This window comes from Mus caroli, unplaced genomic scaffold, assembly GCF_978045245.1.
Source record: "Mus caroli unplaced genomic scaffold, Mus_caroli_1 scaffold_8, whole genome shotgun sequence".
NCBI classification, from domain to species: domain Eukaryota; kingdom Metazoa; phylum Chordata; class Mammalia; order Rodentia; family Muridae; genus Mus; species Mus caroli.
This window is the reverse complement of record NW_028227263.1, coordinates 114515834-114540722: the sequence shown is the minus strand read 5'-3', so window position 1 is coordinate 114540722 and position 24889 is coordinate 114515834. Positions and strand designations below refer to the sequence as shown.

Below are 24889 nucleotides of genomic sequence, written 5' to 3'. Positions count from 1 at the left end.
TGCGTGAGGACGTAGTTTAAGAACCGGGACTAATACGACTTGGCCACACCCCCAGGGCGAGCAAAAGCCAATTAGAGTGTCGGAAAGACAGGGCCCCGGAAGGGCCTCTAATCTGACAGACGCGGCTGTACGGATAGGCCCCGCCCTCGTAGAGGAAGGTGGGCGAATGAGAGCGAAGCAACGTCACTTTGATCCACCCCTCTGTGGAAGCCGGAACTTTGAGGAGGCAAGGAAGTTCGGAGGTCCTTCCAGAAGTTTGTAAACACTGCAAAGTCAGGGTAGGGGTCTTTTGCTCTCGGTGGACAGATACACTGCCAGGGGTCAGTTCATTATTCTTTTTTTGAATAAAATTTAATTTTACTGACTACTTCCATGTTTTTCTTTTTTTCATTTTGGGGTTTGGTTTGGTTTTGAGTCCAGGTATGGAACTTCCTAGGTTGTCATAGGCTTTCAAGTGCTGGGATTACGGATACAGAACAAAATATTGGCTTTAAAAAAAAAGACTTGCCGGGCGTGGTGGCGCACGCCTTTAATCCCAGCACTTGGGAGGCAGAGGCAGGCGGATTTCTGAGTTCGAGGCCAGCCTGGTCTACAAAGTGAGTTCCAGGACAAGCCAGTGCTATACAGAGAAACCCTGTCTCAAAAAACCAAAAAAAAAAAAAAAAGAGACTTATTTATTATTATATCTAACTACACTGTAGCTGTCAGACACACCAGAAGAGGGTGTCAGATCTCATTACAGATGGTTGTAAGCCACCATGTGGTTGCTGGGATTTGAACTCAGGACCTCTGGAAGATCAGTCAGTGCTCTTAACTGCTGAGCCATCTCTCCAGCCCCACAAATATTGGCTTTTATACTAGAGATATGTAGAGAGAATTGTGGCAGTACATGTCTTTAATCCCATATTTTAGGAGACTGCCATGCAGATCTCTGGATTCAAGGTCAATCTACAGAGCAAGTTCCAGGACAACCAAGCTTAGGCAATGATGGAGGTGGAAAACAGAAAGCTGGTAATAGAATGGGGGTGGGGTGGGGTGGGGTGGGGTGATGTTCCAGCATGTGACTCTGGCTTTAGAGTGAAAAGAGAAGAGACTACTGGGACAATTGATGCTGGTTAGCTGGAGCTGAGAAATTAGCGGTGATGAAGAAGAGACCAGCAGCCGGGTGATGGCACACGCCTTTAATCTCCCTGCACTTGGGAGGCAGAGGCAGGTGGATTTCTGAGTTCGAGGCCAGCCTGGTCTATAAAGTGAGTTCCAGGACAGCCAGGGCTACACAGAGAAACCCTGTCTTGAAAACAAAACAAAACAAAACAAAGAGACTAGCATCTGGGGCTGGAGAGATGGCTCAGCGGTTAAGAGTACCAGCTGCTCTTCCAGAGGACCTGGGTTCAATTCTCAGCAACCACATGGTGACTCCCAACCATCTGTAATGGGATCTAATGCCCTCTTCTGATGTGCCTGAAGACAGCTTTTTGTTTGTTTGTTTGTTTGTTTTTGTTTTTCGAGATAGGGTTTCTCTGTATAGCCCTGGCTGTCCTGGAACTCACTTTGTAGACCAGGCTGGCCTCGAACTCAGAAATCCGCCTGCCTCTGCCTCCTGAGTTCTGGGATTAAAGGCATGCGCCACCACCGCCCAGCTCTGAAGACAGCTATTATGCACTCATACACATAAAATAAATAAATCATATACATATATATATATATATATATATATATATATATAAAGACCAGCATCAGTGAGGTATCTTCTGGGAAGTATTTTTCGAGGGCACAAAGAAGCTGTGTTCCAGAGACAGCCAAGGTTGTACCTCTTGTTGCAGCAGGACTTGGCTCAGCACCATGAAGAGAGCCTATGAATGAAGCCTAGTTGCAGCCAAAGACCCCAGTGTATTGGAGATGCCATTACTGTGAGATGATTATCAAGAATGGCAGTGGAGTGAAGTCAACCAGAGCCTAGAGTGCTACAGAGGGCAGAGCTGGAGATGTGACCCAGGCCCTTTGGAGGAGCCCAGAACATGTGTGGATCCCAGACACTGGAACAAGAAGCTGTAACACTGAAGTTGCCTTGGAGACCCCAAGACATTCAAGATGCCAGAGCTGTAGGATATCTGCTGAGGAAAGTTGCTAACAGGGAGTGGATCCAACCCATGAGAAAGAAGTTTGTGGCAGTCAACAAAGATGAAAAAGGAATTGGGGATCTGAAGACTGCTTTGACATCAGCCATGGAAATGCAGATTTGGAGTTTGCCCAGGTGGTTTCCTGTCTTGCTTTGGGGATTACACTGAAGTTATTGGGTAAATCTCAGAAGGGACTTTGAACTTTTAATATTGTTGGGACTGGTATAGACTATGGGGGCTTTTGAAGTTGGACTGTGTTTTGCATTATGCTATGTTTAGGTGTGGCCCCCATAGACTCATACGTTTGAACAAGCCTATGAGGGCCAGGGAGTGGAATATGGTAGTATGAATATGCTTGGCCCAGGGAGTAGCACGATTAGGAGGCATGGCCTTGTTGGAGTAGGTGTGGCCTTGGAGTAGGTGTGTCACTGTGGGCTTTAAGACCCTTATCCTAGCTGCCAGGAAGCCAGTCTTCTAGCAGCTTTCAGATGAAGATCTAGAACTCTCAGCTCTACCTGCACCATGCCTGCCTGGGTGCTGCCATGATCCCACTTTGATGATAATGGACTGAACCTCTGAATCTGTAAGCCAGCCCAATTAAACATTGTCCTTATAAGAGCTGCCTTGGTCACCGGGTCTGTTCACAGCAGTAAAACCCTGAGACATACTCCTAGGACAAACTACAAAATAGCTCCGATTTAAACATAAAAAATAAAAACTGTACAAATTATGAGACCAATGTTGGAGTCTGAAACAGCCCACACAGGTTCATGTTTGGACACTTGGTCCCCAAATGGTGGTGCTGTTTTGTGAGGTAAGTGAGCCTTTGCGACGTGGTGTCTGGCTGGGAGGGAGTTGCTGGCAGCCAGTCCTGAACACTGTATTCATTTTGGTTTCTACTCAGTATCTTCAGATATAGTCCAGATGCTAGGATATGAACAAGCAACACCTTCCGCTCCTACCACCACAGAGCTACTGTGCCTTCCCTGCCAGGACACACTGTAGTCTCTAAATGTGAGCAAAAATCAACCTCTCATATGTTGCTTTCATTATTTTGTTGCAGCTTTTGAAAAGGAATCAAGGCAATCTCGTAATACAAACACTTAAGTAGGGGTGGTGGAGGCAGAAAGCACATGAGTTGAAGGCCAGCCTGGGCTCCAGTCACAGACTAAGAAAACAGAACCTTAGAGGACACTGCCATCTCTTGACCTGCCCCTACATAGGGCTCTATTCTGGCAAGGAACTGTGCTACTGTGCTCCCTGATCACCTTGCCAGTAAAGCTCTGCTCGCAAAGTCTCCCTCCCACATCCTTACCCTGCTTAATGTACCCATGGCAATTAAATTCCGCTGTACTTAAGTCATCCTTCATGCCAGCTGGCTACCTCCCTCTCCTAGGCCACTAGTTCCATGAAGGCAGGGGCTTTGGTCCATTGTATTTGATCACTGAGGAGGACAGTGAAGCAGCCACTTTAAGGTGCATGATCCAGAGTACACCTTTTCTCTTTCTCTTGGCTTTAGTTGGAAGGGCAGTGCAAGGCCTGGGAGAAACCATAGAATGGCAGCCAGAGAGGAACTGCAGGTCTGTGTCAAGACAAAGTTGATAAAACTGGGCAGTGCTTTCTTTGAAATGCTTTATTGAGGGAGGTGAAGTTTGGGGAGTTAAATACTATTTATTTTTGAGTTAGAGTCTCACTATGTAGCTTAGGCTGTCTTGGAGCTTGCTGTGTAGCCCAGGCTGGCTTAGAAATCAATAGCAGTCCTCTTTCCTCAGTCTCCTGAGTAGATACGGTAGGTGCAGAGACCGGGCTAAATTGCAAGTCTTGACTCTGCTTCTAGCCGCCTCTTCATTTGTATGGCTGCTGTAGCGCTACCTGGGCCTGCACTCAGCGCAGCTGACACTGGGGCAGAGACAGGCCCTGACGGATCTCCTCAGGGAGGGCAGCTTGGCTGGGCTGCTCCCACCTGGGGAAAGGCATGGTGTTTGAGGAAAGGCTCGTCCTCCAGACCTTCCCATGGTGGCAGCTCAAGCCATGAACCATAGTCAGTCCCCCGATATTCAAATAACCCCCCTCTTACCAGTCCTGAATGATCCCCTGTAGCTCAGGGATTTGCTCCAGTGCCTGTTTCAGCAGATTTGACAGTTTCTTCAGGGTCTGCCCCACGTTCTCATTCTGCTCCTTTTCCTGGGACACCTGGATCTGCAGCAGCTCTGGAGGGTACAAGTGGGGAGGCAGCTTCAGGGTCCCCATCTCAAGGATGCCACCTTCAAGGCTTCAACCTGGACTTTCCCATAGCCTACCCCGTGGTCTACCAGGCTCTGACACAGGCACAACTTGGCTGCCTCAGCTTCTCCCTTTCCTCTGTGGCCTCTCTCCCAGGTCCCAGGCCTCAGCTAGGCCTACATATGTGGGCCAGGCTGGCCTTACACTTACAGAGACCTTTCTGCCTCTAACTCCTCTGAGTACTGGGATTAAAGGTGCATGTTACAACTGGCCTATTATTATGTTTTTTCTTTTGAGTCAAGGTCAAATGTAGTGCAGGCTAGCCTCAAACTTGCTATACAAGGATACTCTGAGCCTTCGGATCCTACTGCCTTTACTTCCCGTGTACTGGATACGCAGGTTTGTGCAGGCACATGTGCATGTGTGTGTATTTTAGGTTCAGTTTGAGTGTTTTTCCATTCATGTGTGTGTGTGTGCAGCACATGTGTTCCTGATGCCCAAAGAAACCAGAAGACAGCAGCAGGTCCCCTGGAACTGGAGTTACAGATGGTTGTGAGCTGCCGTGTGGGTGCTGGGGACTGAACCAGGGCCTCTGCACCACTGAGCCATCTCTCTAGCCGCCTCCCCTTTTCTTGGAGACAGATCTCACTCTGTAGGCCTAGCTGGCTTGGAACTTACTATGTAGACCCCCACTGATCTCACACTCATACCTGCCTGTGCCTGCACAGTACTGGGAACTAAAGGTGTATGCCACTATTCCCAACCACTATGCCTAGTTCTATGCAGTCCTGGTTATGAAGGCCAGGGCTGCATGCATGCTAGGCAAGCACTCTACCCCCTGGGCTCTATCTTTAACTCACCATCTTTCCTAGGCCTTTTCACCCTGCTCCGACCTTCCACCCTTGCACCATTTTCCCCAGGATGGTGACTGGGCCTAGTTCCCATTGCACCAGAACTGACCCCACTGAAACCGAATACAGGGCTTCACAGTCACTGAGTGCCCTGTCGGTGACCTCCACCATGACTGTTACATGTTCTTTATCTAGGCCTGCCGTCTCTGGGAATTCTCTGAGTCATGGATTAGTATGGCGGGAACAGAACCCTGAATTTGGGATTCTGAGGGCTTGGGACTCTGAACTGACATGGGGGTTAGGGATCATTTCGGGGGGGGGGCGGCGAGAGGCAGGAAGAAAGGGAGCAAAATTATTCTTTAGAATAGAGGGATCCAGGAGCTGTTACAGATACATAGCCAGATGGTGATTGCTCATACCTTAATCCCAACAGGCAGAGGCAGGCAGATCTCTGTGAGTTCGAGGCCAACCTGGTCTATAGAGTGAGTTCCAGGGCAGCAAGGGCTACACAGAGAAAACCAACCAACCAACCAACCAAACAAAAAGAGTTCAAGATAACCATGAGGCCAGGGGTAGTGATGTCAGGCTAACACCAGCATTTAGGAAGCTGAGGAAACAAATTGCTTGTTTGAGGCCAGCTTAGGCTACTTGGCCAGACCCTGTCTCAATAAACAGTAACAAAATAACAACAACAAAAAACAACAAAAGTAGCCAGGCATGCCTTTAATCCCAGCACTCAGGAGGCAGAGGCAGGTAGATTTCTGAGTTCGAGGCCAGCCTGGTCTACAAAGTGAGTTCCAGGACAGCCAGGTCTATACAGAGAAACCCTGTCTCGAAAAAACCAAAAACCAAAAAAACCAACCAAACAAACCAACAAACCAACAAAAGAACACTGGATCATCAAGATGGCTCAGCAGATAACAGTGTTTGCTGCCAAGCCGGACTACCTGAGTTTGAGCCCTGGGACCCACATGGTGGAAGGAGAGAACAGGCTCAACAAGCTGTCCTCTGACCTTCACAAACATGGTGTGGCACACACATGCACACACATGCACACACACTAAAACAAAACAAGGTATTCTGAAGGCCATGAGTGAGTAGTTGGCAAATGGATGTCCCATAGGGTTGGGACTGGGATGGGACCCACGTTCACAGCCAAGCTCTTGCCTGGGCTGAGGGAGTGCTGGCAGGGTGCAGGCCTTGGAAGGTAGAGGCAAGAGGATCTCAAGTTTGAAGACAGTCTGGACTACACAGTGAGATACACACTAAAAGACAAAAATTGCCAACCAACCAACCTTCATTCTACCATGAGGTCAGGCTACTAAGCCTTGTGTACCTGAGTTCCCTGCTCTGCCACTTGGGGGGAGACACAACACACAGCAAGAGCTTGCCATGCAGCCAAAGCAAGCTGCAGTACTAGGGTGTTTAGCACTTCAGGCAGCCTATGGTGGTGCAGAACAGAAGGAATGATGGATCTGGAAAGCAGGCAGGGGTCAACGTACCCTGGGTGGATGGTCCCGGAGGCAGACTGGTCTTCACACAGAGGTTTCCTCCTCGGAGACCCCACTGGTCTTGGAGAAACAGAAGATCTTGTTGGAGAGAGGCAGCCTTTGGAAGCAGCAGTTCAGATGCCTGGGGGCAGGGGAAGGAGAGTCACCTTGGCCTTGTGAGCTGGGATTGGGTTGGGATTGGGATGGGCAGTCAGGTCAAAGGTCATGGGCACTTACTTTCCCCACAGGCAGTCCCAGTGTGTGACTCAGCAAGATAAGACTGGAGCCCCTTGGGTTAGTGGGGTGCAGCTGATGGATGGATGGTAGAATCCTGGATAACGGCTTCAGCCTGGTGGGTGGGTAGCCACAGAACATTAAGCAGTTTGATTTACAGAAGCTCTGGGGTACAGGGACTTGGAGGTAGGCCTAAGAACTGGGAGACCAGACTTGGGCTGATGATATGGGGTAAGGTTTGGCAGTCTGGGGACCCTGGGCTACTTTTGTGTTCATGTACAGGTGTGTGCGAATGTGTGTGGAGGCCCAAGGTGGACATCTGATGTCTTCTTGATCACCTTTATTTTCTGAGATCAGGGCTCTCCTCTCACTGGGCCTCACCTTGGAGACACTCATTTGAATAGGTTTCAGAGGGAAGACAGGGCTGGCTCCAGCCTCACCCTTTGACATGGTATGGCAGCAGTGGGCCCAGGAGAACTCGGGGCAGGTGTTTGGCTTCTTCCTTCAAGCATCGCAGTAGTTCCTGGCTCTGTGGTGCCACAGCTTCAGAGGTGGGGACAAGCTTCTGGTCAACCAGGGCCAACACCTGTGGGATGGAGCCGGTAGGCAGGGCAGGCAGGGCAGGCAGGGCAGGCAGGGCAGGCAGGGCAGGCAGGGCCCGCCAAGCCTTGCCCAACATTCACCTTACCTCCTCTGGACCCCGGCTCAGGCGAGTTTTGCTGGCTGAGTTTCCCTTGATGAGCAGACGGATCTGTTCCTGCCTTTCCTCCTAGGGAGTCAGAAAGCCACCAACTAGCTCCCTATTCTTCTAGGGCAATCCATCCCTTGTTATAGGGGACAGGGCCTGCTTCTTCCTGGGAGTCTCCCCTTGGCTCCCCCTTCCACAGAGGCCAGGGTCATTTGTTCCTATATATATTTATTTTATTTTATTTAATATTTTTTTATTATGTATTTTCCTCAATTACACTTCCAATGCTATCCCAAAAGTCCCCCATACCCTCCCCCCTATATATTTTTTTTAGATTTATTTATTTTTACTTTATGCATATGGCTGTTTTGCCTGTATGGATATCTAGGCACTGCATGTAAGCCACATACCCACAGAGGCTAAAAGAGGGCACTGGATCCCCTGGAACTGAACTACCAGTTGTGAGCTGCCATGTAAATGCTGGGAATTAAACCCAGGTTCTCTGAAAGGACAGCTAGTGATCTTTTGTCAAGACAGGGTTTCTCCGTGTATCTATCTCTCTCCTCGATGTAGCTCTATAGAGAGGGCTATTCTTGAACTCAGATATCATGCCTCTGACTCCCGAGCACTGGGATTAAAGGCATAGGCCACCATGAGCCAGTGTAGCCAGTCTTCTTAATGCTGCGCCATCTCTTGAAGCCCTGTGCTTGGTCTCTAAACCCCACAACCCCACTCAGACCGTCTACCAGGCCCATGATCTCACCACCAGCTGACGCCACTGTAGGATCCGCTGCCTCTTGGCCTGCAGCTCCCGCAGGAGAAGATGCCGCTGTCCAACTGCACTCTCCAGTTCCTGGCTCTGGGCATGAAGAGCCTTGAGCTCTGCCCATAGACCACTGTGCCTAAGCCCCAGCAGCAGGACTTTCCTGGGGGGTGGGGAAGAAGTGAAAGAGCACAGAGAGACTGGCAGTCACACTGGGGAGATGAGATCTTTGGGGAGGCATGAAAAACCCCACACACAGGAAACAAGCACCAGGAAAGGGAGGAAGAGAAGGGGTCCCCAGAGTAGACAACATTCAGTATCCCCAGCCTCTGCTGAGGGAGCATCTTTACCTCTCACTGGATCCCAGCAAAAGTCTCTTCCCCTCCTCCACTAGGCCCTGGAGGCGGCCAGCCAGGTCTTGTCTCTCACTCAGGAGCGCACTCCTCTGGGTAACCAATGCACCTACAGCCTGCCAGCCCTCCTGGGGGTGCAAGGTCTCTGTGAGCATGGTCCATGGGGAGAGGGCTTCAGTGGGTCTTGGGAGAGGGCTGTCTCAGGGTTACCTGGATGAGATGAACAGTGGACGGCAGAACCTGGCTGGAGTTGGAAGATTCTGGTGCCTGAGGCCTGTGGTGGGGACAGAGCAGTTGAGGGAGCAGCCTCTTTGTATTGATAAGTTTGGGTAGTCAATATCAAGTCTTCCCTTCCCCCCGTGACTGGCTGGCATTCAGTTCCACGCAATCTGCAGTTCATTGTGCCTTCTCCTGGCTATGGGAACATTCACTCCACACCTGGACAGCTCCTCTTCTTTGAGCCCATCTCCATAACACAGGGACCGGATCTCTGACTCCCGCTCTGCAGCCAGGTACTCCAAGGCAGCTAGGACGTGGCCCGCAGGGTGGTTTGTCAGCAGTGTCTGAAGGGACAGGTAGGAAGGCAGGGCAGAATGATGGTGCAGGGATGTAAGCCAGGCCTCTGAGGCACTGAAATTCCATCATGGAGGAGGAGGAGGTACCCTTTCCTGGGAGCCTTGCCCTCTCACCTCAACTGAGGTCAGCCACTGCTGATAGGATGTTCCAACGTGGTCATCACAAGGGCTTCTGTGGATTTGGGGAGCAGACAATGAACGTTGTAAGGCACATCAATTACAGTCTAAACTATCACCACCACATGTCAGTAGGAGCTACACTGTCCCCACCGTATAAATAAGTGCATCCAGTCCACCTATGCCTACTAGACCTGAGTTCCTCAACTATCCGATCTTGCTGTCTGGTGGCCACTACATTTCCTCTTTAGTCCTTGACCCTTCACCCTTGTTAAGTCTCCTGGCCAGAGCCCGCTGCCCCATTGCCAGAGCTGAGTAAGGGCCTCCTCTGTGTCCCAGAGCCTCAGGCCTCCCCTCCCCAAGCAGCCCTGACTACGTAGGCTGTCAACATCTATGGTGGGTATGCCTCTTCCTCATCCCACCCTAGGAGCTCTCACATGGCAGGGATCAGAACTGAAATAACCCAGAAATCCACTGTCCGAGGAGTTAATAAACTAGCAATCTCCCATCCGTCAAGCCCGGGTCCTCACAGAGTCCCGGAGGCCGAGAACACTCACAGGATGCTGCCTCCCCTGGCCCGGGGAGTCAGAAGGTTCTGCAAGAATTGAGTTCGGAGGGTGCAGGCTGCCCGGACATCACTCTAGGGAGAAGAGCATGGGGTGTTAGTGGGTTCTGCTTGATCCTCGACTCCTCATAGTCCCTGCATAGCCTAGGATTCTTACCAGCACCTGAGGCTCTAGGGCTGGGGCTGCTGACACCACAGGTCCAAAGGTCACATCCACTTTGGCTTTCCTGGAAGGAAGAGTATAATTGGGATGGGGCCCTAGGGAGAGCAGATGTTTGTGCCCTCCACCTCGTACTGCCATGCTCTCAAGAGCAATCTCTCAGATTAGGTCACTGTCATCTTCTATATTAGCCTCTTCATTGGTCTCCCTATTCCTGTCCCCTCCGGTTGGACCTATTATAGGTCAGCAACCCTATTAAAACCTGGGTTTTCAGTCAGGCATCACGGCTCATGCCTGAGATTCTAGCTAGTGGCTCTCAACCCTCCTAACGCTGTGACCCTTTAATGCAGTTCCTCATGTTGTAGTGACCCCCAACCGTAAAATTATTCATTGCTACTTCATCACTGTAATATTGCTGCTGTTGTGAATATCTGTATTTTCTGATGATCTTAGGTAATGCCCTGTGAATGAGTCTTTCAACCCCAAAGGGGACGCAGCCCATGGGTTGAGAACTGCTGATTCTAGCTCTCAGGAGGTTGAGACAGGAAGATGACTCAAAGTCTGAAGCCAACATACATGGGCTACACAGTGAGTGTCCGCAGCCCTGGCACAGGCTTGTGATCCCAGTACTGTGGGAAGCTGGCACAGCTGCTGTGGTTACAAAACACATTTAAGGCAAATCTCGGGCTTGAGAGATGGCTCAGAGGTTGAATGGACTGACTGCGCTTCCAGAGGTCCTGAGTTCAATACTCAGCAACCACATGGTGGCTCACAACCATCTGTAATGGGATCTTGGCACCCTCTTCTGTTGTGCAGGCAGAACACTGTACATAATAAATAAATCTTAAAAAGCAAAAAAAAAAAAAAAAAAAAAAAAAAAAAAGGCCAGGCCAGTCTAGGTAACTTAGTGAGACTCTGACTCACATTTCATAGAACATAAAATTTAAAAGCAAGTCAGGGCCAGAGAGATGGAGAGGTGGCTCAGTGGTTAAGAACACTTCTTGCCTTCTTGCTCTCACAAGGCCCTAGCTCACAACTGCCTAAACTTTGGCTTCAGAGGATCTGATGCCCTCTGGCCTCCAATGGACACCTGCATGCATGCACATAAACTCCTATGACCCTTCCAGGATTTCCATCTACCTGAAACTGTGAGGTGGTTCCTAGGTTCCCATCTGCCTTCTATGCAGGAGAACATTAGCTCCAGCAAGGTGGACCTTATTTTGTATATTCACTTGTTTCTCCAAAGCCAGTGTTGTAGACATCCAGTTGGCACCATAAATCCAGGTGCTCAAGATAATAAAACTGCCCATCCTGACAGCCCTTATGTTATGGCTGGAAGCTCAGAATTCTGAAAGGAAGGGATCAGGCAGAACACAGGGGTTTCTGAGGAGAATATCTAACCAACTTGGGGAGGCTGAACCCCACCTTTGCATATCCTGCAGACGTTTGAGCTGATTCTGCAGCCGCTGCATGGGGTCTTGCAACCCACGTTGCTGTCTTCGTACAGCCCCAGCTTGGGCCTGGAGGAGAAGAGCTCGATGCTGGGTGTCTTTCAGGCTCTGCAGTGTCTGTGTCATGGCTACATCTGTGGGAGGAACAGGGGTGACTGTCAACTCCTTTGTCACCCAGGGTTTCACTGCCCATCCGGCTGGCCCCATGAGTCACCCTGAGCTTCAGACTCTTGATCCATCAGCTCCAGGCTCTGGTCTAGCTCTTGGTTCTCTGCCCGAAGGCGGGCCGCAGTGGCTTCCAGCTCCAACTTCCGATGGATCTGGTGGGATCAGGTAGAGGGTCAGAAGGTCAGATGCTTGGACTCCTTGGAGCTTAGCCTGGCTGTACTACCTTCAGGGTGGCACTCGGCTTCTCTCCTCATCTCCTGAGAGATGGTTGACAGATTTTTCTTTGTTTAAGTGGCTCAGGTCTAACATAGAAGCACTAAGAATCTACTTGGTTCTCTCCCACCGGGAATTGCCTCTCCATCTTCTTGGTTTCTATCTGTGTGGTGACTCCTACATCTCTGTCAGATGCTTTTTATTATTATTATTATTTTTTATTTTTATTGAGACAGGGTTTTGGTGTGTAACTAGCTCAGACTGCCCTTAAATTCACAGTCTTCTTCAGCATCCACGTGCTGGGATAACAGGCAAGTACCAACATACTCAACCTCTATTTTTTTTTTTAAATGTATGTCTTGTGTACCACATGCATACAGGTACCAGTGGAGGCCAGAAGGTGTTAGATCTCTTAGAACTGAAATCACAGTTGGCTGTTAGACATCTGCTCTGGATGCTGGGATAAGTCCTCTTCAAGAGCAGCAAATGCTCTTAATTGTAGGTCCCCCTCCTAGTCTTGACCTCTCCCTTGAATTCCTTAGCAGCTCTGAAAAACCCATCCATCTCCTTTTAGCAGTTTTGTTTACTGTGTCTACTTTTGACCATGTCTCACTATGTAGCCCAGGCTGGCCTTACACTCATGTTGACCCTTCTGCTTCATCCTGAGTGCTGAGACTATAGGACTCAAGACCTTCCTCTCTCCAACACCAATGCCCCATGTCCATACACCACTGCTCCCATCTTGTGCCTGGCTCACCCTGGACCACAATCCCTGGGAGCACAAAGATCTGGGTTGTTTTGTAACATGGTGTTCCTGACAGACCCATTACCTCTAGGGCCTAGAGCAAAATATTTGCAAGCTGACTTTTAGTTGAGGGAGAATATTAACAGCACAGGCTTCTTACCTTTGGATTGTCCTGATAGGCATGCCTAGAGAAATGAGACCAGAGTTAGGCTGGGGCTTCCAGGGGAGAAGGCAGGAAGTAGAGGCCTTGGTTATGGACAAGGCTAGACAAAACTGGTGAAGATAGGAATCAATGAATTTAAGAAGCAGTTACCAGAGGAGGTTTCCCTGGATCGTCTTGATATTCCTGCATTGGAGAGATGGAGGGAGAGGAGTTGCTGTGGGCCTTCCCTGGGCCTTTCCCACTCTCTAGCCCCCTCCCCTGCACTAGGTTTGGCTTACCTCCGACTACGCACATGCTGCACAATGTAGGCCCAGATGTCAGCGCCCTGACTCAGACACAGCCTGAAGGGATACAGCATAGAGTATGTATGACTGGAGCATTGCCCAGGAGGAGGACCCTCCACTGTCTCCACAGTTATGGTGGTGGAAAGTTCCAAGATGTCTCACTTCTGTGGGTGGGCCTGGGGGTTGTCACTGAGAGGGTGGCCTTCTCCCTAAATCTGAGGGTATTCTTATTCCATGACGGGTTCTATTTCTTCTAGGAGAGGTTTAGTTGTAGTCACTTTCAGAGGTGGGTGTAAGAGGTTTCCACCCCAGGAAATGGTCTTTCATAACAGGGTCATATGTTACTGGTTTCTGCAGATTTGATCCCCAATAGAACAGCCACTGCCAACTGCCTAGTATCACCTTTGATTAGGGTAAGAGTGAGTAGGGTGAGGTGCTGTAGGGACCCCCTTATTCTGCAGATCTGTCTCATTCTCGATGAGGGGTAAAGAAATATAGGTTTTTTGTTTTTTGTTTTGTTTTGTTTTGTTTTTTTGGTTTTTCGAGACAGGGTTTCTCTGTATAGCCCTGGCTGTCCTGGAACTCACTTTGTAGACTAGGCTGGCCTTGAACTCAGAAATCTGCCTGCCTCTGCCTCCCGAGTGCTGGGGAGAAATATAGCTTAACATTTTTTGTTTTGTTTTTGTTTTTTCAAGACAGGGTTTCTCTGTGTAGCCGAACTCAGAAATTCACCTGCCTCTGCCTCCCAAGTGCTAGGATTAAAGGCGTGCGCCACCACGTCCGGCTTAGTTTTTAGCTTAATTAATGTATACCAAAGTTATTTGCAGAGCTTGCTTCCCCTATCTCCTGCTGTCTCCTGCTGCAAGCTGTCTGCAGCAGTCACTCTCTATCTTCAGCTGTCTCCTGCTGCTTAAAGAATCTTTCCTTTCTCCAGGCAGTGGTGGCGCATGCCTTTAATCCCAGCACTTGGGAGGCATAAAGACCACAGCTGCCAGAAATGACCATCCTTGAGAAAACTTCCCTACCCCTCCTCAGTCTGAATTCTGAGGAAAACTACAAACTGCTTTGACCTTGCTGATTGCTGACAAAGTTTTCTACTAAATTAAAATTATACTGTTGCTTTATTAGCCAATAATAAAATAGCTGTGTGAGCCCTTTCACAAAAAGTATAAATTAGCTGTATTTAGACAATCGGGGTTGACTCTCCCTGCGAGGCTGAGCAACCCCACGCGCGTCGGATAAAAACCTCTTGTTATTACAGCGTCTATGGTCAAGCTGTGTTTCTGGGGGTCGCGGTCTCTACACCTGGGTCCCCGGGGTCTAACAGGGCGGTGATCTTACTCCTCGAGGCTAATTCCAGGATGGGGAGTCCTTACTCCAGAAGCAGCCTCACCTACGCAGCGTCGACTCCCGGGGGCGAGCTGCTAGGGGCACCTCCATCTCTTCAGCAGCCCAGCGACTCAGTTCCCGCTCTTTCTGCGTTAGTTCCATGGCTGTCACAGAGCTCAGCTACAGTCGCAGCTTCCCGCACTCTCTTTAAGTATGGCGCCCATCTATGACGTCAGGAGCGCGACGCTAAGATGTCTCCGGTTGTCAAGCAGACAGCAGGTCCCTGCTGACCGGTCTCTCTGTACCGGTCGGCTACCCGTAGCGGCTCTTGGCGCTCTAGTGTATGTAGGTTAGTAAATGAAAATGAAAAGGATGGGGTGAAATTCAGACACCCGCCTATCCACCTTTGTTCTTTCACTCACTGTAAGAGGCAAAAGGTTCTAAAAGCTTCACTCTACCTGGAAAAAAAAGGGGGCAGCGGGTGGGAACGTGCAAGAAATTCCCTTTTCCCAAACTCGGGCTTTTAGACAAAACCCATCATTCTCTCAGGGACTTAAGAAACTCGTTTTTACTTGCTAAAAGTGGCCATTCTCCTCGTCTTTGGCAGAAGGGCCATAGAACTCTTCCATTAACCTATGCCTTTGGTGGCGTCTATTGGCATATCGAGGTCTATGCTAGCTTCTAGGTTCCTTCAGGCCCTTCTCACAAGAACCTCTTACAGAGTCATCCTGCCTGCCTGGCATACCCCGCCCCTATACTGAATCTCTCTAGCCCCCGTGCTTTGCCCGCTTCAGATTCTCAGTGCCCACTTTGGCCACTCCCCTCTTTATTCCCAAGCGCCCTCGGGGTCCTCTTGGAACCCTCTCTCCCAAGTCTTCTCTTCTTAGCTCGCCCCCGCCCCACTCCCCACCTCTCCTTTCATGGCCCCGTCTATTTTGCTAGCTATACTCAGTCTGAACTCTTCCAGATGCCTCTGGCTGTACTCTTCTTCATGTCTACATGTAACAGTAAAATCGTTCTCACCCATACTTAGGAGCATTCTTGTCCTGTTGTGGGTTGTTGCCCTGGCGCCGTTTGTATTTTGATTTTTATTCTGCTTCATCAAGAGGAGCTGTCCTCTACAATGAGCAGAGCGCATACTCAGGTGATCTCACTGGGCCTTCTCCCCAATCTCAGAGAGGGAGGAGAGAGACATGGCTTGGAGAAGCCGCAAGTAGCAAGTAGCAAGAAGTCTCATAGTTGGAGACTAGATTAGTACAGTGATAGATCTGCCCAATCTAGGCATATAGCTTATTATTATAGTTGTGTGTTTTTTATACGGGCTTATTGGGGTGAGAAATTACCGCAACATTGTCCTGATTTTCATTCAATGAGAAACAAATGAGAGACAATGGACTTAATGCTCATATTTTAAGATATGTTAGATCTTATTTTGTGAGTATATGTTTTTTGCCTGCATGCAGTACGGTAAATTCCCCAAATTAATCTGTAAGCTCCACCTTCTCAGGAACCAGATAACTTCCTGGAATGCAGGAATTTAATTTTTTTTTAAGATGTATTTATTATATGTAAGTACACTGTAGCTGTCTTCAGACACACCAGAAGAGGGCGTCGGATCCCATTACAGATGTTGTGAGCCACCATGTGGTTGCTGGGATTTGAACTCAGGACCTTCAGAAGAGCAGTCAGTGAGCCATCTCTCTAGCCCCTGTCTTATATTTAAAAACCAGGTTTATAGAATTTTACTAAGATAAAAACTGCACCTCCATGCACGTATGTACAGCAATGTACCTTTCAGGCCGCCACACTCGTAACATAAATAACCCACTTGCAATTAATTTTAGAGAGATTAAATGGTTTACACTATTAGAACTTGATTTTGCCTTCTGAAACGTATGATTATGCTCTATGTCTTTGCTCTTTAGAAAGATACTTAATTTTGATATTGCAAAAACACAATTGAGAGGTTTCAAACTTCCTTTACAATGTTTTAGAGGTTTACAACATTAAAAGCGGTTAAACATTACTGGCTTAGAAGTGTCTCTCCTTGCCTAAGGTCTATTTAGGCTGACAGAGATGTTTTAAGAATATGTCTAACTTTGCTTTTGCTAGCATCATGAAACTAGTTTTTTTGTTTTGTTTTTTTTTTTAAAGATATATTTATTTATCTTAGGTATATGAGTACACTGTAGCTGTCTTCAGACACACCTGAAGAGGGCATTGGATTCCATTACAGATGGTTGTGAGCCACCATGTGGTTGCTGGGAATTGAACTCAGGACCTCTGGAAGAGCAGTCAGTGCTTTTAACCGCTGAGCCATGTCTCCAGCCCCCTGTTTTTTTTTTTTTTTTTAATAAACGGAGTCATATGGGAAACTGTTATGTTCTACAACGACACACCATATATAGGTCAGAAACGTTCCCAGTCTCTCTATGGATTAAAAAGCTTTGTTTTGACACTAAGAGAAGTCCAGTTTAAAATCCTTATTTTAAATCTAAACGTAAAAGAAAAAATCTAAACATAACATCTATAATATGTGAAGTTCTAATCTTATGAAGCTTACCAAATCACTGTAAACTATTGAGTATAGTTAAAAAATGCAAGTTAATATAATCAAATTCTTCAATATCTTCAGAAGCATATTTATAGTCATGATAAATATTAAAAGCAGAGAAGGATTGTTTAACTCAGATATGTTTGGTAGGTACCAGCTATAATCTGTCAGAGATCTTTTGAATATGTCATTTAAGATGTTTAAACTTATTATGACTGACAGAGACTTCCAGATCCTAGCAGTGACACCCCCTGCCAAGGTTTCCAAGAAGATAATGGGCACAGGGGTTTGGTGTATAAAGGACTCCATTTGGGTTGTGGTAATGCTAACCACTGGGCAAGACTGCCCCACTGCTAGGGCTCAGCCCTTTCGGACAAGCAAGACATGGAAGAATTGATTGCCCTACTTTGCCTAGATAAGTTGAGGTCAGTCTCTCCCATGTTCTCCTCCTCAGAAGAGCCTCTCATCTTTGGGCCTGCTGTCCAATGACTGCCTCTGTTCCCAGTGCCATGCAGACAGTCTGAGACGACTGGCTACGGAATGGACTATGGGCTAGTCTCTGTCTTTTTAATGGATACATCGGTTATATAGACTATAATTTATCCTTCTCAGGTCTCTGATCACATTGGCAGCTAGGCTAACTGTAGCTTGTCAGCTAGGGAACAACAGGCAACTAGCTCCTGATCCAGGTAGTCACCCACTGTGTCAGTCAGTTCACTAATTAGTTAAAGCTACTAGGTCTCTTACTAACAGAGGACCAATGGGTTTGCCTTGCTCACAGACCTCGTGTTAAAAGATAAACAGATTGTAGGTGTAACTTCCCACTAAAGAAACATGTTTTATCCTTTTGCTAAGACTTGAAGACATGCGTCCATTTCTGCTGTCCTACAAACACGTGTTGACTGCTTGTTCTACACTGTTGACTTTAATACAATGGCAGTGCTAATATACCTCCTTTTGTGAACCGAAAATTCATGTAATCTTCAGGGGATCAAAGAAGTCCCAAGACTTGAGTCCACCTACCACTGGTCAAACAGACTCCACACAAGCACACCTGCCTGCTCCTGAAAATGGAACTTTTCCGTGGTCGTGCGACTTCTTTCCTTCCCCAGTAACCAGAAATTTTTAACTTCTGTTTCTAGTCACAGCAGGTTTTCACTTGGCTGACATCCAGGGATCACCTGTGGATTGCAGGCTGCTGAGCTTTGACTTGCTGAGAGCTGATAGAAACCAGTCCAGGCGATGGGATTGCTTTCTGTCTTTCAGCTTTTAATAAATACCCCATTCATTTCAGCCTTCCTTGGCCCTGAGAACATCCTAATGTCAACTGGTCTCAGACAGAAGATACAAAACACATCAACAAAACCCAACTCAAACTTGTAAGAGAAGAAGAGGGGGTGTTCCAAAAATAAGGATGGATTTCACAGGGCTAAGGAGTCAGGGAGTGTAGCTGGTGTACTATGCATGAAGTTTGGAGTTCGGTCCCCAGCACTGCATAAACTGGCTGTGGTTGGGCTTACAGTAATCCTTCACTCAGCAAGTGGAGTAAGGAAGATCAACTCAAGGTCATTCCTAACTACAAATCAAGTTGGAGGCTAGCCTGGGCTATGTAGGTCTGAGACTGTCTCAAAGCACACCCACAAATACACATGATAGATAGGTGATAAATAATAGATAATTATAGATGATTAATAGTGATTGATTAATAGATTGATAGCTAGCTAGCTAGACTGATTGTTAAACTGCTTTTGCAAAAGACCAGTCTAATTCCCAGAACCCATGTCAGGTGGCTCATACCATCCTATAATTCCAATTACAGGGGATCCAATGGCCTCTTCTGGCCCCAGCAGACACCACATATAGTTGGACTACACACAGACATATATTCATACACATAAATTTTATATCTATATATCATCTATATATTTATATCATCTAGATAAATGTGTGTGTATGTGTGTGTGTGTGTGTGTGTGTGAGAGAGAGAGAGAGAGAGAGAGAGATAAGAGATCTTGGGCCAGGCATGGTAGGGAGTGCTTTTAACCCACCACTGGGAAGGGAGAAGAGGCAGGTAGGTCTCTGAGTTCGAGGCCAGCCTGGTCTACAGAGCAAATTCCAGAACAGACAGGGCTACACAGAGAAACCAATTGTGGTACTATGAAGAATGAAGCAAAAGAGGGAAACTTGAGTCAGCTAAGGAACCCGGGACAAGAAAACAAAGACAGCTGTGATTTGACAAGTAGGTGAGCAACACTGCCACCTTTTGGTAGTTAACAGCAACTTCATCTTATTAGTGGGTGTGCGCCTGAGCCTGCCTGTGAGTGTTTGGTGGTAAGAGGTCAACAGTAGGTATTTGCCTCTATTGTCGGCCAACTTAGGTTTTTTTTTTTTTTTTTTTTTTTTAGACAAAGCTCACTGAACCCGGAGCTTGCCAACTAAACTAGCCCAGTGAGTTCCCAGGATCTGTGCCTTCGTCCTGGGATACAGACAGGCCACAATCCCTGGCTTTTACATGAGTTTGCTGATCCAAACTTATACTTGTGCAACCAGATGGTTCCAAGGCCTGGCTGTCTCTGCTAGGTAGTGCCACCTCTACTGATTCGCATTTGCTATCCAGACTCTACCGAACTGGACTGCTGGTGTATCTGTGAAGTGTTTGCAAGTGAATGGAGCTGCTGCTGCCGACCTGTGAACTGAACTGCCAAACACAGAAGGGAGTTGCTCCAAAGAACCTTTTTTTTTTTTTTTTAAAAGATTTATTTATTTCATGTATGTGAGTACACTATTGCTGTACAGATGGTTGCGAGCCTTCATGTTGAAGGGAATTGAGTTTTTAGGATCTCTGCTCACTCTGGTCAACCCTGCTCTCTCAGTCCATGCTTGCTCCGGCCCAAAGATTTCTTTATTATACATAAGTATACTGTAGTTGATTTCAGATGCACCACAAGAGGGCTTCAGATCTCATTATGGGTGGTTGTGAGCCACCATGTGGTTGCTGGGATTTGAACTCAGGACCTTCAGAAGAGCAGTCAGTGCTCTTAACCGCTGAGCCATCTTGCTAGCCCAAGATAGGGTTTTTCTATTACACAGCCCTGGCAGTCCTGAAACTCACTATCTCTGGCTGGCCTAAAACTCATAAATCCATCCTGCCTCTGCCTCCTGAGTGCTGAGATTAAAGTCATGTGACAACACACGTGGCCAAGGTTTCTGGATTTTTTTTTTCTCCTGCTCTGAGACACCAAAAGCCCAACACCTCAGCTTGAGAGGGAAGTCATGTAGAGTAAACACACATTCAGATTCCTAAACACACTCTCATCTTATTATGAATTATTATGTATACTTTACAACAAAAACAGGTTCAGGAAATCAAAGACATGCAATTTAAAAAATATATATATGTGTGTGTAAGTGTCCCTGCTTCCCAAATTCTGGGATTATAAATGTGTGCCACAGAGCCTGGCACCATTATTGCAGTCTGACTTTCACAGGGTCTAAGCCAACATAGCTCCAGTGAAACTATTATTGATCCTGAGAAACATCTACACCCAGACACAGGCAAAGCCAGGATAGTCCCTTCAATTTTATTGGGCTCTGAAATGTGATTTTTTTTTTCATGAAAGAGCAGCTTAGTGGCTTATGCAGATTTTGAACTTGAGCCGTAGAGACAGCCGTGGAAGACAAATGAGAATGAACTGGTGGAGTGTAGTCAGGTGGCCTGCCTGGGGCCGTTTGTTGGATGTTGAGTTTTTTGGTTGGTGGGTTTCTTGGCAAGGGCATTTCTGAAGCTCTGAGTTTCTTCTTGATGGCTGGTCAAAGTCTAAGTGAGCATGTCTGTTGGGGGAGGAGCCTGTAGATGCTGGTGTCTAGCTTTCATAGGACTAGGGCAAATACATAAATGATGCCTATAAAGGCTAGTATGGCCAACATATTAAACCACATAGTTCGAGATGAGTTCCGGTAGGCGTCTTCCCAGGCGCTGCATTTATTGGCTTCGTTGGTCTGTAAGGGTAGGAGCATGAGTATGGGTTTCTGAGACAAGAAGCTCTTGGAAGGAGGGTTGGAGCCCAATAGCCACTGTGGGAAGAGCCCGACCCAAGACCTAGGACAACAAGCAGTTGCAGGTGGCAAGCAGAGGATAGAATGAGCAGTGGAGGCGGTGGGGGGTGGGGGGTGGATAGTTTTACCTGGTGGCTGAAGTATAGGGCTAACAGCCCAAAGGGCAGGAAAAGAATCAGCGCCAAGACCGCCAGCAAGGTGTAATTCCGAGCGTAAAATTTCAGTTCATCTGGAGTCTGTGGACGGTCTAGTGGCTTCCTACCTGGGGCTCCTTGTTGGCCTGTATCCATGATCTTTTCACTCAACGACAGATCCTGGTGTCTTGAAAATAGAGACCCAGATCCACCGCACTTCCCCGGGCCCTACCCAGAATCCTAAGAGCTGCGCAGTCAAAGGACTTTCTTCATAATGGATGTAAGGACATCTCCAGTCCTGATTGGCTACTCTCAAGAGGTGGGCGTGGTCGCGCTGTTTTTAGACAGTTCGTGCCAAGGAAGTGTGGTGCTGTGATAACTTTGTTCTTGTACCCTTACAGGGATTGATTGTGGGAAAGTCTGCCTCTTGCCTCTTTCTTCTGCCGAGTACCAAGGGATAGAAGGAAGGCCTCAGAAGAGCAGGTAGATAAACCTGTGAGAAAGCTAGATTTAGCCAGGCATTGTGGCGACCATCTTTAATTACAGCACTTGTACAGACTGAGGCAAATCTCCCAATCTCTGTAAATGCAGTGCCAGCTTGGTCTACACAGCCAGTTCTGGGACTACATAGTGATGCCCTGTCTCAAAATAATGCCTGCCAGGTCTCAATAGTAAAATCTTACCTGTAGAAAGAAAGATAAGTGGTAGATAGACTGATAGATGATAGATAGATAGATAGATAGATAGATAGATAGATAGATAGATAGATAGATAGATAGAACCAGATGAGTTGTGGCCACTTATAATCCCAGCATTTCAGAAAGGATTTCATATAGCCCAGGCTGGCCTGGAATTCACTTCACAGCCAAGAATGAGTTTGATCTCTTGACCCTCTCTTTTCTGCCTTCTGAAGTATAAGGATTGCAGACATACTCCCTATATATCTGGAAGAAAAATTGTATGTATGTATGTATGTATGTATGTATGTATGTAAGAACTGCCTTAAAGTGGAATGCCACTTAAATGTAGATATAACTCAATGGTTTTAGTCCCCCAGAACTGTTTTTAAAAATACAAATGGCATAGGAAATCATCAGGGTGTACTCTTCAGATTGCCCCAGGTTCCTGCTGCCTCACTGCTACGCACACTCCAGTGAAGTTTGCTTGGCAGGCCGAGAAGCCTGGGAGCACTCACGAGGCAAAGAGTTTCACGAAAACTCACCTCCTGGAACTTTGGCATTCTCATAATTCCTAGTTCCCCCTCCAAAAATCCCCTATCCCCTCCTCCCTGCTCCCCAACCCACCCACTCCCATCTGTAGCCCTTTAAACAAGCATTTTTAATTTTTGAGACGGGTTCTCACTATGTAGCCCTGGGTGGCCTGAAACTTGCTATGCAGACCCAGCTGGCCTGCCTCTATCTCTTCAGTGCTGGGATTAAAGATTTGGGCCATCATGGATAGCTTAAAAGATGTGTGTGTGTGTGTGTGTGTGTGTGTGTGTGTCTGTGTGTGTCTGTGTGTGTCTGTGTGTGTGTGTCTGTGAAGGTGTCCACAAAAGCCAGAAGGGGGCATTGGATTCCCTAGATCTGGAGTTACAGGCATTGTGAGTCACTTGGTATATAGGTGCTGGGAATTGAACTTGAGTCTTTTGCAAGAGAAACAAATGTTCCTGACTGCTGGGCTATCTCTGCAGCCCCCTTAAAATCTGAGGCATGGTCTCCATAAGTTGCCTAGGCATGCCTTGAACTTTCAATTCTCCTGCCTCAGCCTCCCAAATATCTGGGAGTAGAGGCCTGCCTACACATCAGGCCCAGCTATAACTGTATTGGATTACAGACAAGCACCTTAAAAACTCTTTTTAAAAAAAAGATTTATTTATTATTTATTATATGTAAGTACACTGTAGCTGTCTTCAGACACTCCAGAAGAGGGCGCCAGATCTCGTTACGGATGGTTGTGAGCCACCATATGGTTGCTGGGATTTGAACTCCAGACCTTCGGAAGAGCAGTAGGGTGTTCTTACCCACTGAGCCATCTCACCAGCCCTAAAAACTCTTTAATATTAACAGCCGTGAGCCACAGTTCTGAAGTCAGCAAATTCTTCATGGTATGATTTGGTTCAAAGTGGGAAGCAGAGGAGACGACTGCTGGTGCTCAGCTCACTTTCGTCTCTTTTTATTGGCCCAAGACCTCAGCCATGGGCTAGTGTCCCCCATATTTAGAGTGGCTCGTCTCTACTCCGTGGAATCACCTTCATGAACTGTATTCCCTAGGTGATTCCAACTTCAGTCAAGGGGCTATGGAGGTGGCTCAGGGAATATTGACTTTGCTCCACAAACAAGCTCCCAAGTAAACACTGACTGGGGTAGTGGCCTGTTTTTGCTCCTAGTGCATAGCTGGTAGAGAGAGGTGTTCTCCAGAGCAAGCTAGCTAGCCAGATAAGCCAAACTGGCAATCTCTGGGTTCTTGTGAGAGATCTTGCCTCAATATGTAAGGCATAGAGAGACTGAAGAAACATTTAATGTCATCCTCTGGCACATATACACACATATCACATACACACCCTCTGGCACACATATGTGCACCCAAACACGTATGAACATTCATGCCTGCATAGGGATTAACCATCACAACTAGTATAAGAAATAAATCATTACGGCCCATTTTCAGAATGAGGTGCATTTGGACTTCATCAGAGAATCACAGTTAATCAGGAGGCGCTAGGCCCTTGTCCTCTCAATCAGGCAGCTGATACCTACTTGTCTAGAAATTCCCAGTTCATTCTAGGGTTGAAAAGTTACAGGCGGGCTGGTGAGATGGCTCAGTGGGTTAGAGCACCCGACTGCTCTTCCAAAGGTCCAGAGTTCAAATCCCAGCAACCACATGGTGGCTCACAACCATCCGTAACGAGATCTGGCGCCCTCTTCTGGAGTGTCTGAAGACAGCTACAGTGTACTTACATATAATAAATAAATAAATCTTAAAAAAAAAAAAAAGAAAAAGAAAAGTTACAGGCAGTCTGCTATTCAACTGAGCCCTTGTTTCAGAAAAGGTGGGACTCTCTAGACTGCAGGACACGTTAGGGAAGGCCTTGCACTCAGAACCGGTGCCATCTGGAGAGGGGACAATCCCAGACACTAGAAAGATCATATCTCCCGGAGAAATCAGCCATGAGGACCTCAGGGGACGAGGCAATGCAACAGGAATAGAAAAAGCACTGGTTTGCACCAAACGGGTTTGTCAGCTGTCTTTGCCTTTTCTGTAGGCTGATGCTCGATATCATAAATCAGAAAATAAACTGCCCCACTCTTGGTCCTCAGAGTCTCCAATACTCTTATTATGAAGTGAGAACCACTGTTTCTCACACCTCAGGCTTTGGCTGAAGGACTACTTGGCTTAGAAGAAAGAGACTGCGTATAGAAATCATCTCATTTTGAAGTATCACAACAGCTGTGAATAGCCTCCTGGCTGTGGTTCCAGTTGGCTTTCCTGACTAATCTAGTGGGAGGAGGGGAAGGAAAAGTTTGTGGCTTCTTAGAGTGAGTAGAATGGACCAGTCTGGGTCTCCATGAAGATTTCAGAGCCAGGATACTATCTATCAGTTGGGTCCAATTTTGGGAGAACTGGATGCAGGGGTGGGAAGGGCTGGGCCC

At 47.5% G+C, this 24889-nt stretch overlaps 2 protein-coding genes across 2 annotated transcripts; both read right to left on the bottom strand.

Annotated features, from left to right (window-relative positions):
* Nucleotides 1–3744: 3744 nt before the first annotated feature.
* Haus5 (HAUS augmin like complex subunit 5) lies at nt 3745–14758 on the bottom strand. Its single transcript, XM_021166601.3, has 19 exons — nt 14557–14758; nt 13158–13220; nt 13030–13062; nt 12877–12901; nt 11805–11910; nt 11565–11724; nt 10137–10206; nt 9972–10054; nt 9412–9469; nt 9161–9285; nt 8933–8996; nt 8720–8850; nt 8370–8532; nt 7607–7687; nt 7359–7504; nt 6922–7033; nt 6697–6826; nt 4198–4330; nt 3745–4083 (listed from the first exon to the last, which is right to left on the bottom strand). The coding sequence occupies exons 1-19, from the start codon at nt 14652–14654 to the stop codon at nt 4005–4007; spliced, it is 1860 nt and encodes a 619-aa protein (XP_021022260.1). The 5' UTR covers nt 14655–14758; the 3' UTR covers nt 3745–4004.
* Nucleotides 14759–20612: 5854 nt separating this feature from the next.
* LOC110297728 (transmembrane protein PMIS2) lies at nt 20613–21475 on the bottom strand. Its single transcript, XM_029479738.2, has 2 exons — nt 21231–21475; nt 20613–21045 (listed from the first exon to the last, which is right to left on the bottom strand). Exons 1-2 carry the CDS (start codon nt 21390–21392, stop codon nt 20917–20919), a joined length of 291 nt encoding a protein of 96 aa, XP_029335598.1. The 5' UTR covers nt 21393–21475; the 3' UTR covers nt 20613–20916.
* Nucleotides 21476–24889: the final 3414 nt, after the last annotated feature.

Excerpts from the sequence above, each read along its gene's own strand:
- Haus5 (XM_021166601.3), bottom strand. The coding sequence starts at position 14,654 with ATGGAACTAACGCAGAAAGAGCGGGAACTGAGTCGCTGGGCTGCTGAA. Across the intron at positions 8,997-9,160 it reads AAAGAAGAGGAGCTGTCCAG|GCCTCAGGCACCAGAATCTT; the intron begins GTGTGGAGTGAA and ends TCCCCACCACAG. Across the intron at positions 8,533-8,719 it reads TTGCTGGGATCCAGTGAGAG|GAAAGTCCTGCTGCTGGGGC; the intron begins GTAAAGATGCTC and ends CCCACCCCCCAG.
- LOC110297728 (XM_029479738.2), bottom strand. The coding sequence starts at position 21,392 with ATGGATACAGGCCAACAAGGAGCCCCAGGTAGGAAGCCACTAGACCGT. Across the intron at positions 21,046-21,230 it reads CCCTATACTTCAGCCACCAG|ACCAACGAAGCCAATAAATG; the intron begins GTAAAACTATCC and ends CTACCCTTACAG.